At 45.2% G+C, this 17,115-nt stretch overlaps 1 protein-coding gene across 1 annotated transcript in view; it reads left to right on the top strand.

Annotated features, from left to right (window-relative positions):
- The window catches only part of DUOX2 (dual oxidase 2), an 83,293-nt gene that overhangs the window by 55,382 nt on the left and 10,796 nt on the right, over positions 1 to 17,115 (top strand). Inside the window, exons 24-30 of the mRNA XM_061595063.1 lie at positions 5,000 to 5,178; positions 5,950 to 6,180; positions 9,269 to 9,368; positions 12,987 to 13,036; positions 13,146 to 13,273; positions 15,679 to 15,832; positions 16,486 to 16,718. Of these exons, the coding sequence (XP_061451047.1) occupies positions 5,000 to 5,178; positions 5,950 to 6,180; positions 9,269 to 9,368; positions 12,987 to 13,036; positions 13,146 to 13,273; positions 15,679 to 15,832; positions 16,486 to 16,718 (1,075 nt within the window). The remainder of the gene's footprint in view (positions 1 to 4,999; positions 5,179 to 5,949; positions 6,181 to 9,268; positions 9,369 to 12,986; positions 13,037 to 13,145; positions 13,274 to 15,678; positions 15,833 to 16,485; positions 16,719 to 17,115) is intronic.

Here is a 17,115-nt window from a genome sequence, read left to right as displayed (position 1 = left end):
GGGGCGGCTTTTGTTAAGAGGGATCGATGGAACACAGGATGTATTTTAAACGTGTCAGGCAGCTTCAGTCGGTACGCCACGGGATTGATTTGAGTTTCTATTTCGAAAGGACCCACCCTCTTGTCTTGTAATTTTCTACATTTGCCTGGCATCTGGAGGAAGCGGGTGGACAGCCATACCTGGTCTCCCGGTTGAAGGGGGGGCCCTCCTTCCTGTGCAGGTCAGCAACTCACTTGTACTCCGTTTTGGCTTTGTTTAACTGCTGTTTCAGTGTCTGTTGCGCCGCTTGCAATTCCTTAAGGAAGTTCTCAGCTGCCGGTACCAGCATTCCTTCTGAGCTGCTTGGAAAGACTTTAGGATGGAATCCATAATTAGCGAAGAACGGGGTTTGTTGAGTGCTGGAGTGCAGAGAATTGTTGTAGGCGAACTCTGCAAAATGCAAATATGATACCCAGTCAGTCTGTTGATAGGACACATAACTTCGTAAATATCTTTCCAAAACGGCGTTCAAGCGTTCCGTCTGCCCATCTGTCTGGGGGTGATGGGCGGAGGAGAGTTTTAATTCCGTCTGCAACTGTTTCCACATTGCTCTCCAAAATTTGGCTGTGAACTGAGTTCCTCGGTCTGAGACTATGCTGTTTGGCAATCCATGCAGCCGGTAGACTTCTTTTATGAATAACTTGGCCGTTTCTTTAGCCTCTAAGGCCCCTGCACAAGTAAGAAAGTGTGCCATTTTGGTAAGTAGATCCACCACTACTAAGATGGCTGTCATTCCTTGGGACTTGGGTAGATCAGTTATAAAATCCATGGAGAGGTCCTTCCAGGGTTCGTGTGGGACAGGCAACGGTTGTAACAGTCCTGCTGGTGTCCCTGTTTGTGTTTTTGTCCGCAGACAGACAGAGCAGGACTTTACATAACTCTCAATATCCCGACGCATTTTAGGCCACCAGAAGTCCTTGGCCACGTTCTGAATGGTCTTGTAAATTCCAAAGTGTCCCGCTGTGATGGAATCATGACACTGGCGTAGGATTCTGAGCCTTAATTCCCCTTCTGGCACATATCTGGCGGTTTTGAACCATAACAGTCCATTTCTCCAGTGAAAGGTTACTTCTGAGTCTTGACCTTGTCCCGTCTCCTGCTGATATTTTAGCATGTCTGCATCTTCTTGTTGTGCCTTTTTGAGTTCCTCTTCCCATGAAGGCTGGCATACTCCCAACGTTAATTTCTCTGGCGGGATTACGTACTGAGGCTGGTCCTCGGATTCACTTTCTTTGTATTGTGGCTGTCTGGATAAGGCATCCGCTCTCTGGTTTTTGGCTTGGGCATGGTAAGTAATCTGGAAGTTAAACCTAGTGAAGAACTGGGACCATCTTATCTGTCTCTGGTTCAGCTTTCTGGCGGTTTGGAGGCTTTCAAGATTCTTGTGGTCGGAGCGCACTTCAATTTGATGAGAGGTCCCCTCTAGGTATTGTCTCCAGTTTTCAAAAGAGTCCTTGACGGCCAGCAGCTCCTTCTCCCAAACTGTGTAGTTCTTCTCTGCAGGCTTTAACTTCCGAGAGAAGTACGCACAGGGGTGCAGCTCCTTCCCTTCTTGGTCTAATTGTAGCAGGACCCCCCCGATGGCAAAATCTGAAGCATCTGCTTCCACTACGAAAGGGCGGTTCGGATCAGCAAAGCGCAGAATGGGCTCAGTAGCAAACCTTCTCTTCAGCTCCTCAAAGGCCTCGGTGGCATTGTCTGTCCATTGAAACTTCTTCTTCCCCCTTAAACAGTCAGTCAGAGGAGCTGTTAATTTGGAAAACCCTGGAATGAACTTTCTGTAATAATTGGCAAACCCCAAAAACCGTTGTACATCCTTTTTGGTGACAGGTTGGCCCCAGTCCAATATGCAGCTTACTTTCCCTGGGTCCATCTCCACGCCTTCCGCTGAGATTCGATATCCAAGGAAGTCTAGAGACTTGAGGTCAAATCCACATTTCTCTAATTTAGCATACAGGTGATTTTCTCTCAGTCTCTTCAACACCGTCTTCACATGCTGGTCGTGGTCTTCCTGGTTCTTTGAGAATACCAGGATATCATCTAAGTAACAGATTACATACGTGTCCAACAAGTCTCTAAACACGTCGTTCATGAATTTTTGAAAAATTCCTGGACTTCCACAAAGCCCGAACGGCATGACCAGGTATTCATACTGTCCGTAAGCAGTCAAGAATCCTGTTTTCCATTCATCTCCCTCCTTCATTCTGATCAGATTGTACGCTCCTCTCAAAACCAACTTCGTGAAGATTTTTGCAGAGCGCAGTCGGTCCAGCAACTTTGAGATCAGGGGCAGCGGGTAGCTGTTGGGGATGGTGATCTGGTTCAATGCGCGATAGTCGTTACAGGATCTGAGTCCCCCCCTCCTTTTTCACAAACAATAGTGGTGCTCTAGCAGGGGATTGTGAGGGGCGTATGAATCCTCGCCTCAGGTTTTTATCCAGGAATTCCTTCAGGGCCTCCCTCTCATTCTCTGTGAGAGAGTAGATTCTCCCTGATGGGATGCTGGCTCCTGGCACTAGGTCAATCGCACAGTCGTAAGGGCGGTGGGGGGGTAAAGTCTCTGCCTCTTTTTCATCAAACACATCTTTGAATTCTTCATACTTTGGCGGCAGGGTCACTTGCTCGATCTCTTGCACTGCCCCCGCTAAGGTGTTCTTGATTCCTTCAGGTTGACAGTTCTCCTGGCAATACTGTGAGGTGACCCACACCACTGCCTCCTTCCAACTTATTTTGGGTTCATGCTTTGCTAGCCAGGGCATTCCCAGAATCACCTCAAAGTTCGAGAGATCTGACACGTATAGCGAAATGAACTCTTCGTGCCCAGGGATTTGAAGTTTCACTTCCTCCGTGGCTTGTGTCACCCCTCCTGACTTCAGGGGTCTCCCATCGATAGTCTCCACAGCTAGGGGAGCGTCCAGTTTCCACCGGGAAATTCCATGACGCTTGACTAACTTTGCATCAATAAAATTTGTGGAGGCTCCACTGTCAATTAAGGCAGTGGAATTAAACACCACTCCTCTGGAAGTTGTAATCCGAATAGGCAAGACCAACACCCCCTTTGAGGGAGGTTGGATTGTTGGGGGGCCTTTATACAACGCTGCCCCCAGTCCACCGGCCTGCACGTGGACTGGGTGTTCTAGTTTCCCAACGGCTCGGCTTTCCCCCCTTTCAGTCCACAGTCTCTGGCCACATGGCCCGGCTTTGAACAATAAAAGCATAAACGTTCCCGGCGTCATCTTTCCTTTTCTTCTTCCAACAGTCTTGGCCTAGCCCCTCCCTGTCCCTCAGTTGCATTACCTGCCATCCCTGCAGTGGGAAGGGTCTTGTTGCGGGATGCCGAGGCTGAGTATCTCGGGACCTCCTGCTTCCTTTCCAGGCGCCTTCCTTCCATCCGGTGATCTATCTGTAGGCATAGCCGGATGAGCCCTGGTAGGTCAGCGGGGGGGGAGGTCCTGGCCAACTCATCCAGGATTTCAGCATTTAATCCACTCCGGTACATAAACATCAGGGCGGCGTCATTGTAACCAGTTTCCTGGGACAGAATTTTAAAAGCATTAGTGTACTCGGAAACAGTCCCTTTAGCTTGCTTCAGAGCGCCTAGTTGCCGTGCTACTGTTTCAGCCCTTTGCGGGTCTTGAAACATCTCGGTCATCTCCTGTATAAATCCTCTGTACCTTCCTAAGACAGTATCCTTTCTCACAAGATACGGAGTCACCCGTTTTGCAGCTTCTCCCTCCAGGAGGCTAATCACGAAAGCTACTTTAGCCCCATCGTCTGGAAATTCCGTGTGCCTGACATCCAGATATAACTCACATTGAGCCACGAAGGTTGCCAACTGATCACTTTGTCCCGCATATTTTGGGGGCAATCCAATGGGAACCTTTACTACGGCAGCTGGAGGGGCTGTTCGCATCTGGTCTATCGTGGCCTTCAAGGTTTGATTATCCGTCTTCAGCGCCTTGACTGCTGCTAGCAGGGCTTGAACATCCATCTGCAAATCAGCTACCTTAGTCCTCAAGAGTTCCACTTCTTCCGTCTCAGAAGTGGGGTTCGTCCCCCCCGCTGGTCCCTTTGACATCTTGTCCCAGTCAAGTGAAGAGAGCGTTGAGGGTGATTTAGGTGGCTCTGTCAAGCTGTCAGGCCCAGGATGTGACTCAGGAACCAGACCAACGGCTGTAGTTAATTCGTGTTTTATTAGGGTAATGTCCAAACAAAGACTGCGTTTTCTCATGAAGCAATACAGGGATACAGGTCCTGCGGCATTGGGAGAAAGTTGACAGAGCAAGGGACTTCTTCCCGCCTGTTCTTTAAGAAGGGGCCAAACGGGCGCGTAATCTTTTGCTCCTCCTTAACTGCCCCTCAGGTACTGCCCGCCTTCCCCCCTTCTCTCCTGTCTTTTCAGCTGTCTGCGTGTGCGCAGTGAGGGGGGAAGCATCACCCCCTCCTCTTCTGAAGTTTCCGATTCCAGGATGGGGGATAGGGGAGGGGCTGATGGTAAACTGCCTCCCCGCTTTTCGGCTGTGAGCAGCCCTCCCTCTTTCCCCTCTTGCTCTGAGCCTGAAAGAGGGGGAGGCGTGAGAATGTCCAGGGAGGGCTCAGGCTCCCCGTTGCTAAGCGACCTTATCACTGGCAGTTCCTCTGTTTCGTCTTCGCTCCAAAGGGGGGAAGTTCCTCCCCCTTCCCTCTGCCATCCATCCGAATACTCTTCTCCCAACTCTCCGGGATCCAGCTCCCCGGGATTGGGACCCCAGTTCTGCCTTCCGACAGAAGGCCTATTTTGTGTTCCCCTGCCATCTCAGCCAAGTGAGATAATATTTTCAGTACTGGTGGCCAATGGTCAGAGTTGTGCTCCACCAGCATCTGGAGGGCACCATGTTTGTGGGGGGGGAGGCTTTCATTGTCAATTCATATCTTTGCACCCCTGTTTATTCTCATGTGGACCTTCATTCTCTTGTCACAGGTTGTCCTTTCATCAGCCACATCTCTACACTGAGGCACGGAGGGAGAAGTACCACAGGAGCAAAGTCCATCAGAAGGTCCAACAGTTTAAGCACTTCATTGAGAACTACCGTCGCCACATCATCTGCGTAGTGATATTCTCAGCTATCACGGCTGGGGTCTTTGTGGAGAGGGCATACTGTGAGTTACCAACCTGCTTAACTCCATCGACCCATCTGCTAGAACTGAGATCTAGTGTGGCCAGCCAGGGCCAGAACTCCACATCCTCATTCAATGGGGAAGGAGGAATACCTGTCTCCAGAGGAGGCACCGAGTGGCTGCCACGGCTAAGAGTGCTACCTACATATCTGCTTGCAGCACAAACTAACACCAGACTAAAAACAACGAGACCCAAGACTCCTGCAAGTAGAGCTCATTAATTCTTAACTAGGGAAGTTTGTTGCTAAACTTCCTGGTCCTGCTTTTAGTGGCTGCATTATCGACTCAGACCTTATAGGGACTGGGTCACAGGCTGTGTTGCAATGCTGTTGCTGGAAAAGGAAGGAGCTGAATTGCCCCACTATAACCCAACCCCCCCCCCCAGAGCTTGGAAAAGTTACTTTTTTTGAACTACAACTCCCATCAGCCCCAGCCAGCATGTGCTGGCTGGGGCTGATGGGAGTTGTAGTTCAAAAAAGTAACTTTTCCAAGCTCTGCCCCCCCCCCACTGAGCAGTAGGGAGCAGGAGGAAAACTCTTTCAAAATGTTTATATATAATCAAATATATGATGTCATCTCTATGGGCCATTTAAAATTCTTTTGCATTGCAGTGCTGTTTTCCAGGGAATAAAGGCTTGTAAGGCACGCAAGCATATTTATAATCCAAGCATGTGGACAGGGGAAAATGGGGATGTGTAAGGTGCCCTGCCATTCTTGTTCCTGCAGCCAACTAGTTCTGCTCTGTGTCCCTAGATTATGGATTTGCATCGCCGCCCACAGGAATTGCAGATACTACCTTTGTTGGCATCCTCATCTCTCGGGGCGCAGGAGCCAGCATTTCCTTCCTGTACTCGTTTATCCTGCTCACCATGTGTCGAAACCTCATCACTTTTCTGCGGGAGACCTTTTTCAATCGCTACATCCCTTTTGATTCTGCTGTGGACTTCCACCGTTGGATTGCAACCGGAGCCCTAATCTTTTCAGGTGGATTTTGAGAGATTCTGTATGCATGCAAGTGCATATTTAGTTATCATTTGTCTCTACAAAACTTGCATCTGTAAAATAAAATGTCATACAGAAAAATAAATCATCATAATTTTTTTTTAAATGTACAAAGACAATGCAAACTGAACTTAGAAATCCAACCAGCATAAAAACCAAATGCAGAGGACCAGGAGAGTAAAATACAAAGCACAAGAGCTAAAATCACCATCAACAGCAGCCATGTCACAAAGACTAAAAAAAGACTAAAATATATATATATTGAAAGGCATGGGAGAACAGAAAAGTCTTAGCTGGAGAAGTCTCTATCCCTGGGGGACCTGATCTTGAAGGAAACACAAAAGACAGAGACTAGGGCTGCATATCCATCATACATTAAAAGCACATGTCTTCCTTCAAGGAATCATCGGAGCTGTAGTTTATCCCTCTCAGATCTCCAGTTCCCAGCACCCTTTACAAACTACAGTTCCCAGGATTCTTTGGAGGAAATCATGTGCTTTAAATGTATGGTGTGTATGCAGCCTTACTGTGTTATACTGGCACTGATAGACTGTGACAACCTTTACTTCTTGCTGTATTGAAGGATGTGACTAATCTGATGTACAGACTCACATGCAGAGGTTCCCGCCCCACACACATTTTATTTAAGTTTGCTATTTGACAAATGAAGCATTTGGAGGAAAAATTAGAAAGTCTTATCCTTTTGGTACCTGGATAACAAAGTAGGTGCCAGGCGAACTTCCCTAGGGAGAGGATTCTATAGCCAGGAAGCCACTTCACGGCCATTTCATGGCTGCCACCCTCCAAACTTCAGATTGAGGGAATGGCATACACACCTATATTATACTGGGACTGGCATGAGTATAGGAATGCGCAACAGTCCTTGCAGGATCAAACCAAAGATTCATCTAGCCCAGCATCCTGTGTCCCAGAATAGCCAGCCAGATGCCTCCAGGGAGTTCAGATCCAGGGCTTGAATACCAGCAAGACCTTCACCCACTGTTGTTTTCCAGCTCTTGGAATTCAGAGACATATTGCTTCTAAACCTGGGGGCTGGTTTAGCCAACATGACTAATTGCTATTGGGCAGTGCTTCTGTAGGCATCAGAACTACAGATGGTGACTGTTCAGCAGCTCTTCTTCTTAAGCACCTAGGGATAGATTGCCAATGATGACCACAGCAGCATGCACAAAGGTTTGTTTCTCTGGCTCAGAAGTGAAGCACATAGTGTGTGTGTGTGTTTCATATGTTAGTTCATATATCCTCTGGATGTTTTAAATGCTAGTTGCATGGTCTTGGAACCACGAGCAGACTTTTAAAAAACATATTTAGCCCATTTTTGGACCGCTTGCTATCCACAGATCTCAGAGCAGTTTACAATAAGGAAAATCAAAATACTTTATGATAATACTTAAATACACAATATCCATAATTACCATACCTATATAGCCAAGACTGGAGAAAATTACTAGGCAGCATGATACAAACTCCCAACCAACATAGGGCCCACTATTCACACAACCACTCACACAATGTTGCTTTCACCATCCATTCACACAACCACTACAGCCTTTTGCAACAATCTCTACCTACCAACCTCCCATGCCCACACCAATCTCACTCAACAATATTGCAGCCCACATACACTCACGTCTGACTTCTATCTTTCTTGCAAAGGATCACTGTCCAGCAGACAAGGAAAACAATCAACATCTCTGTAGCCCTAATGGGCTCATGCTCCACACCTACGAAACTATCAAATACTTCCCTCTCATCTGGGAGGGGCCCAGTTCTATACCAGTGCACGCTCTCACTGGCAGGCATGGGGGATATAAAACTATTTCCCTCCAATAACTCTTTAACAACAGAATTGTGCCACACACATTACTGAACAATCCAGTCTCATGACAAATAACCAGCATCAATACTGGCAGTAACTACAAAACGAACAGGTAAATTTGGTTCCACTATGAGGTTTTCCCAGTATTCCATGTCCATTGCAGCCACATCCACTTGCCAAAAAAAGCCACTTCTGAGGGCTGAGGGCAACCAGCATGCGGTGTAGTTAGGGATGGATGAATTTGTCGATTTCAGTTCCTGAAATTTCTTTATTATTTCATTCTTAAATTCAGTTTTTCACATTTCCGCAGCGATTTGCAACTTAAAAAAAATCCTCCTGAAAATTCATCAGCATTTTAGTATTAATTTTTCCTAATAAACACATTTTGTATGCTGCTTTCACTCATGTACATATTTTTGCAAGTAATTTTCCCTCATATAATGCATTTGATATGCTATTTTCACTAATGCATGCGTTTCATGCACATTTCTCCCTAATTTTGTTCCTATTGTTCGAATGGACAACTGCATCATGAAATTCAGAGAAGTGTAAATTTCAAAGGATAGCTGTGTTTCCGTTTGCATCTTGGTTCAACAAGTGCAAGTTAGGTTGTTTCTTATTAAAATGCAAACCAAATAGAATTTCTCATTCATCCCTAAGTGCAGGGGGTTGTACCTGAGGTGGAGTGATAGAAACTGGTGGAAATGAGCAAAATCTGGGGGCTTGTTCATTAGTTTTCTCATGAGTTCTGTAAGTTTCAAACTGAGAAGAAAAGTATGGAGGTATCTCTTGACAAGTAGGTGGTTTATTTGAACAGTTTTTAAAATTCATATTATCAAATTTACAAACATGACAAAAATGACAAAAATGACAGCCCCCAACTTAAGAATCCAATACCATTTATAATCAAGATGTATAAACATGTTAATGTTACTTTAAAATTACATTAAAGTTTATAATTGCTTTAACTGTTTTTCAATGTGGCAAAACATTGATGGTGCAGGCACTCTCTAGCACCTTCTGGGGTCCTCTTGCCCACAATGCCAATCACTGTAATTTCATTGAGGATGCAGATAATCATTCTTTGTTAGACGTTATAACTCCTTTACGACATTACATTTCCCATGGTTCCTTAACTGGGAATCATGTTCATTAAACGAGATTTGAAATTGCTTTTGCATTTGTTGTTGTGGTTCTCACTGTCTCTCTCACTGTCTTTGCATCTTGCAGTTCTACATACTTTGGGCCATATTGTGAATGTCTACATCTTCTCAGTCACCCCCCTCAGCATCCTGTCCTGTCTCTTTTCCAACGTCTTTATGAATGATGGGTAAGTAGGGAGTGCCTTAAAAAATAGCTGAGAATGGAAGGCAAGGGAGAGAGCTGAGTTGAACTAGACAACTTAAATGGCTGAAGAAAGAACTGAAGCCGTTATCTTTGGGTAATTGTGCAGTTGGTGCGGTTGGGGTAGCGAGCCCCAGTCTCTTTGATGGATTTTGGCACAGTAAACCCATCTTGTTAATACACAGTTCCAAATTATGGAATGATCTCCCTGATGAGGTGTGCCTGGCGCCAACACTGTTATCTTTTCGGTGCCAGGTCAAGACTTTCCTCTTCTCCCAGGCATTTTAGCATGTGCTTTTAAATTGTTTTTTTAAGTGTTTTTAAATTTGTATATTTGTATATCTGTTTTTAATGTTTTTAATTGTTGTAAACCACCCAGAGAGCTTCGGCTATGGGGCGGTATACAAATGTAAATAATAATAATAATAATAATAAACACCTGTCCAGATAGTGTCGTGAATGATCCATCCTGAACAATGTTCTAAAAGGTGCATTGAAACAAGGTGAATTGAATTGCAGTCTGCACATATCCTGTTTTCACAAGGTTGCTTCAACTTGGGACCAAACTAGACATGACACAGGAGATCTGATCAAGATTCCTTGCTTTGAAAAATAATAATAATTATAACTCCTACTTGACTGCTTTAAAGACCAGGGAATGGAGGTGGTATTAATCCTTTTCTCAGCACTATTTCCCCAATCTATTTCACACACACCCAAGCTGCTCTCAGTATGTTTTTCCTGTGAAGTGAACAATAACTTGAGAGGGCAACAGAGCATGGGGGAAGAGTTCCCCTTCTCTCCCCCAGTGCAACTTCCCCTGTTTTCAAAGCAGCCACATGAAGCTGCTTTTTTTTTTTAAGTGTGCAATCCAACACCAGCTGGTGGGACTTTGCAGAACAGCAGAGCCACTATCACATCTGTAGCCCTACTGCTCATGGCAGCTGCAGCAGAAGGTGGGGAGGCAGGATTATTGGGCCTGAACCCTGCACCAGCTGGCACAGGGATAGGATTCAGATTGGGCCCGATGCAGTCACCCAACAGCAATAAAACCAGCTTAGAATCCAGTGGATGCCAAGCTGGCTCATCCTCGCACCCTCCTCACCCTCGGGACGCCCCATTTCAGGGCTTTCCACTGGCAAAGATATTCAGTGGGTGGAAGAGGGAGATAGTTGGTGGTTGGCAGGAGGCCAACTCAGCCTGCTGAGCAGAGAGTCACCTACACTCAGCCCACACCTCCCATCAGCCCAGTGTAACAGGGGTTTGGACTGCTCTGTTCTGCTGGAGATCCTGATTGTGTATTTGCCTGTTCTAGTTTACCCCATACACCATCAGGCCTAAACTACATGTCACGGTGGATGTGTACCATGCGGCTTCATCTGCAGGGTTTGCTTTTAACTACTATTCAGCATGGGGGGAATTTTCATTAGGACGGCGACATGTAGGGAAGAGAGGTTTAGCCCTTCACTCCCCAGTTGTGATCCTAATGAAAACTGCTCCCCATGTGGCAATTAGTGTTGTGGGGGGGGGACCCAATGGTGGTGCCAATGGGAGCTTTTCTCTTGAGACTAATTGCTCTGTGTGTGCGGGAAAGGATGGATTTCATCAGGAACCAGGCAGGGGAGAAAAGGGTTCCTCCCCATAGGCAGTGGTCCTGATAAAAATTGGGGGGCTCTATACACTTAATATGAAGGAAAAGAACTGGGCGGAGTAAACTCTATCTCCAGGTGTATCATCAAAGGAAATCTATAGTGATCTCTTCATAACCAACAGAAATGTTTATAACTGTGTTGCCCAGCCTGAGTATCTATGTGTATTGAATGTCTACGAACTGTTTGTGTCTGCTGGAACGTAAAAGTTCAACCATTATTTGGAATCTTTATCCCCTTATCGTGGAAGACTGTTCCTTAAATAAACACCTTGTATTAAAAGGATAGCTTTACGAATAAGTTTATTTAGGCAATATGAAAGCCAAGCATAAGAGCAATTAGTTACAAAAACTTTGAGCTAAGTGGAGATAGTGATCATCACTGAGTGACTGTACCGTCAACATCCTTTATTCTTATGTAACAAACTAAGTACTCTTTTGTTACGTAAGAATAAAGGGTGTTAAAAGTATGCAGTCACTCTTGCTGATCGCTATTATCCTTGAATAAGCGTAAAAGCATCCATCTTCTCAGTGATTCCTGGGTAGGGTAGTCCTTAGCTTTGGGAAGAACCTGCTCTTGGCTGACAGGCAGAGTCCTCCAGCCAGAACAACACCAAGGGCTTCCCCTCAGCTCCCAGACGGGCCCTACCTGGTTAACAGGTAGCAAGGGCTGTGACATTGCTGGTTTCTGAGTCATGGGAATACAGCTTGAATTTTAGTCCAGCCATTTATTGATTTATGGGAGAGATGTACCATTTTAGGTTGGTCCATTGTCCATGGTTAAATTGCACTCAAGGCCTAGTAGTCTTAATAATAATTAAAAAATATTCTTGATGATGATTTATTTGTCACTTTTTTCCAGAAAGGTGAACTCAAAGCAACTTAAAAAACAGTGTTCTTGCACTCGGGTCCTGCTTGCGGGCTTCCCCCAGGCACCTGGTTGGCCACTGTGAGAACAGGATGCTGGACTAGATGGGCCACTGGCCTGATCCAGCAGGCTCTTCTTATGTTCTTATGTTCTTAACAAACGTTAAACATAAGTGTAAAAACACCAATAAAAACAACCTAATATGCTCACCAATAATGTGCATAAAGGAACAGATCCAACTCAACCCCACCCCACTAAAAGATAAGCAGCAAAATTAAGGCTCAGAGGTCTGGGCGAATAAAAATGTTTTTGCCTGGCACTTAAAAAGAAAGAGAGAGCCAGTGTGGCATAGTGATTAGAGTGTTGGACTACAACCTGGGAGACCAGGGTTCGAATCCCCACACAGCCATGAAGCTCACTGGGTGACCTTGGGCCAGTCACTGCCTCTCAGCCTCAGAGGGAGGCAATGGTAAACCTCCTCTGAATACTGCTTACCGTGAAAACCCTATTCATAGGGTAGCCATAAGTCGGAATCGACTTGAAGGCAGTCCATTTCCATTTCATATTATTATACAAGTATTTATATGCTGTACATATAGATATATTATACAAAGCCTTGTTGGTGGTGCCATCCTTTGAGGCTGCCCAGTGGCTATTGACCTGTGACAGGGTCTTTTCAGTGGCAGTTCTCTCTCTGTGGGATGCCCTTACTGGTGATGTGTGTCTCCCTCCCTCATAATTGACTTTCAGGAGGTATTTGAAAACATTCCTGCTTACCCAAGCACTTGATGGCTGAAAGACACTGTTCCTGGCAACCCTGAGATCACTGATTGACAGGATGTTTTAAACTATTTTTAGAATGCTTTACCAAAAAAAGTGTTGTAATTGCCCCCCTGGGCTCCTTCGGGAGGAAGGGGAGATATAAATTGAATGAATAAACAAATGAATGAATAAATTTGTTTATAATTGAATAATATACTTAGCCTGCAATCCTATATGCCAACAGGACCTTCCCCAGTGAGTTCCATCCTATGTTGCTTGTGCCTATCAAAGCTTTAGATTGTGCCATTATTATTTTTTTTTTCCAGGTCACAGTTTCCTCCCAAATATTACTGGTGGTTTTTTGAGACTGTCCCAGGTAAGAGTAGATGAAGATGTGGGCCCTGGGGAGGGGGGTGCAGCAGGACCACACATGGTAGTGGCCCTCTACTTCAACATGTGTTCCACTTAACTCTTGTCTCTGATAGGCATGACTGGCGTGCTGCTGCTCGTCATCCTTGCCATCATGTATGTCTTTGCAACTCACCATTTCCGGCGAATCAGCTTCCAGGGGTTCTGGATCACTCATCATCTCTATGTGGCTCTCTACATCCTGGTAACACAATTCTAAGCCCTGCCTCTTCCCTAGTATAATTGGAAGAAATCTGTACAATACCACATGTGTGAGGATTTCTAGGATAGGCATTTGCAGATTCGACAGTGAGAATACCCACGTCCTCCAATGCGAAAATGCAAAATGAGTCAACTTTGCATAACTGTTTAATTTGTTCTAGTTGCAAGGGGCTTATTGAAGAGGCAGGTTGCTAAACTTGAAACGTGTATCCTGTGGATCAGCTTTTCTTGTCGGGAGCTTTACCTGTTTGATGTAGCTCAATGATAGAGCATCTACTTTGCACGCAGAATGTCTAAGGTTCAATTCCCAGCATCTCAAGGTAGGGCTGGGAGAGAACTGAAATCCTGGACAGCTGCTACCAGTCAATGTGGACAATACTGAGCTTGATGGACTAATGGTCCAATTCAGCAGAAGGTAGCAGCTCCTATGTTTCTATGCTTATTATGGGGAAAGCCATAGCTCAGTGGTAGAATGTGATGTTCCTATATTAATGTATATATGGTAAGTGTTGTTGTTTTAGAAGATACATGGTAAGTGGAGTGAAAGAGGAGGGGGAGTGAATGGGCAGTAGAATGCAAGATGATTGGCTGAGTGTTTAAAATGGCTGAATGTATAAAAGGAAGAGTGAGAGTGGAATCTGGGGGGAGAAGAGAACTGAGTGGGTTGCTTGGTGGGGTTTAGAGAGTTGTTTGCCAGGAGGGAGGTGGAGTTCGGATTAGTATTGAGTAAAACCATATGCTTATGTGCCTTAAGAAGAAATCTTGTTAATCTTGTTAGCTTTGTTATCTGTAATAAATACTTAATTTGGTTTACCAAAGGCCTGATCCTTGGCTGGGGTTTCACAGACCAGAAGGGAGGGTAAGGTAATGACCAAGGCTGAAGGGGAACTGTAACAAATGGTGGCAGCGGTGAAGAGAATAACAATACCAGTATTCAGAGTCTCTGGGAATACTAGTATTGGGACGTTACTGGTGGTTGCCTAGCAGGGGATCTGTTCAGATCTGTGCTAGAGCGGATAGGTAAACCATAAGAGAGTGCGGTCCGGACTGGTGGAGTCCCTGGTGGTGCCTAGAGACAGGCAGTAACCACGAGCAGGTAGGAACCTGACAGGGAGAGCCAGGGAAGGATGCATCACATAGAACATCTGCCTTGCTTGTAGAAGGTCCTAAGTTCAACCATTGACACCTCCAGGTCGGGATAGGAGAGAATCTCCGCCTGAAACCCTGGAGAGCTATTCCCAGTCAGTGTAAACAATAGATGGACCAGTAGATCTGGCTCAGTATAAGACAGCTTCCTATGTATCTAACTGGGGAAGAGAATGTGGAAGGAAGGGGCTCAGAGGGTCATTTGATAGGTAGCCCAGGATATAGTCTAGAGCAGGGGTGGCTAATCTGTGACCCTCCAGATGTTGTTGGACTCCAGCTCCTATCAGCCTAGCCGGTACGGTCAGAGGCAATGGAGGTTGTAGTCCACCAACAATCTGGAGGACCATAGGTTCCTCAACCCTCACCTAGAGGTACATGATGTAGCATCCTTATGTGGCATCCTTGCTGAATCTAAGTAGACCTGAGTCTGATCAGCTTCTGGGTGGAAGACCATCTTGTGTGTCCTCTGCATTCTGCATTCAATTCTGCAGGTTGTACAGAAATTAAGTAATTATATCCCAGGAGGTGGAGAGACAATCCTGATGTCTGAAAGCCCATGTAGATTTCAAGTCCATATATTTCCAGATTATGGCATCGATTCGAGTTCATTCTTTGTCTCCAAATATCAGCTTGCAAAGGAAATATCGATAGTTTGAAAGGAAACATCAATAAAGGAAATAGGAAATTAAAGACAATGGTGATAAAAATATCAATATTATTATCAATGTTTTAGACATGGATTTTTTTTAAAAAAAGAAATCCTGTCCCCAAAATAGCTGCAGAATATCACTACATAAAAATCCAATCCGCAACGATAGTGAATAAGCAAATTAATGGAAAATATCATATCCGAATTGGGCAGAATTCTAGCATATCCCTACGTGGAACTAGATGGGCTATTGCTGCTGTATGTGAAGGGGAAGAGACTATAGCTCAGTGGGAGAGCATGTGTTTTGCATGCAGAAGGTTCCATCCCTAACATCTCCAAGGAGAGCTGGGGAAAAAAGATGACCCCTGTCTGTGAAACCATGGGGTCAGAGCTAAATGGGATCAATGGTATGGCTCAGTATAAGTCAGGTTTGTGTGTTTAAGAAAGCTTCCTGATGGAAATATGTGACTCTTTGCTAACAGAGGAAGCTTTGGGTCTCTTTCTGCCCACTTCAGCATGGTCATGAAAGGAGATATTTTCTTTTCTGATCAATATAATACAACTGAAGTATTGGATGATGCATTTCTCTCCAGGTTATCATCCATGGAAGCTATGCTCTGATCCAGCAGCCTCGCTTCCACATTTATTTCATTGTCCCAGCCCTCTTCTATGGAGCAGACAAACTCATCAGCCTAAGCAGGAAGAAGGTGGAAATCGCTGTGGTGAAGGCTGAACTTCTCCCATCAGGTACAATATTGATGTCTGTGGCTAGCCCTCTCTCCGTTTAAAAAAAAAAATTGGGAAGAACCTCTTGCCCTTGATCTGTCATTAGTAACCAGGCATGGGTGAATCTGTCAATTGCATTTTTTCAATCTTAAATTCAGTTCTCCACATTTACACAGCAATTTGTTATTTCCTCATGAAACTCCATAAACATTTTAGTGCAAACTTTTCCAAATAAACCTTTTTGTGTATGCAGTTTTGAGAAATGCACCCTTTTATGCAAGCAATTTCCCCTGTTATAAAGCATTTTTGTATGTTATCTTCACTGATATATGCATTGTTATGCACATATCTTTTTCTAATGTATGCATTTTTGCACACATTGGTTGGTTGGAGAAGTGCATTACAACATTCAAACAAGTAAGAATTTCCCTGTGTTTCAGTTTTCATATTGGTCTGAGAAGTGCAAATTAAGTAGTTTCCCATTAAAATGCAAACAAAAATCAAACTTCTCCCCGATCCCTATTAATAACATTTAAGATGACCTCCCTCTTCCTTCCCCCCTCCCAGCCACCATATCTGCCAGTGGCTACTACTGGTACAGTTCTTTGACACAGCATGGCTGACTTGTGCCTTTGTGGCAGATGCTCAGGCCTCCTTTATTCCCTTTGGCTCAGGTGTCACTCACCTCGAGTTCCAGAGGCCCCAGGACTTTGACTACAGGTCTGGGCAATGGGTGAGGATTGCCTGTCTCTCTCTGGGGACCACTGAGTACCATCCCTTCACCCTGACCTCTGCCCCCCATGAGGAAACGCTGAGCCTCCACATCCGAGCAGCTGGTCCCTGGACAACTAGACTGCGTGAGCTTTACTCCCCAGAAAGCATAGCAGAACTGGGCAAATATCCCAAGGTAAGACTATTTTGTTTTATTCTCTCAACTCACTCACCCACCCCCTAACATAGATTCTGAAGAAAAGTGGTACTTAATAGGTGTTCAATAAATACTTAAAGCACTTGGAAGAACCCTTGCACTCTCTGGTTCCAACCACTGTATCACTTCCTCCACTACCAATTCAAAACATGGAACAGGGTTGGGGAACCCAAATGTTGATGGACTACAACTTCCATCATCCCTGACTAATGGCCATGCTGGCTGGGGCTGATGGAAGCCTGAGTCCAACAATACCAGTTGCTAGAAACAGCAGGAGGGGAGAGTGCTTTTGTGCTCAGGTCTTGCTTGTGGACTTTCCACGGTCATCTGGTTGGCCACTGTGAGAGCAGGATACTAGACTAGATGGGCTTTTGGC

This window comes from Rhineura floridana, chromosome 14 (genome assembly GCF_030035675.1).
Source record: "Rhineura floridana isolate rRhiFlo1 chromosome 14, rRhiFlo1.hap2, whole genome shotgun sequence".
Lineage (NCBI taxonomy): Eukaryota > Metazoa > Chordata > Lepidosauria > Squamata > Rhineuridae > Rhineura > Rhineura floridana.
This window is presented reverse-complemented; position numbering and strand designations above follow the sequence as displayed.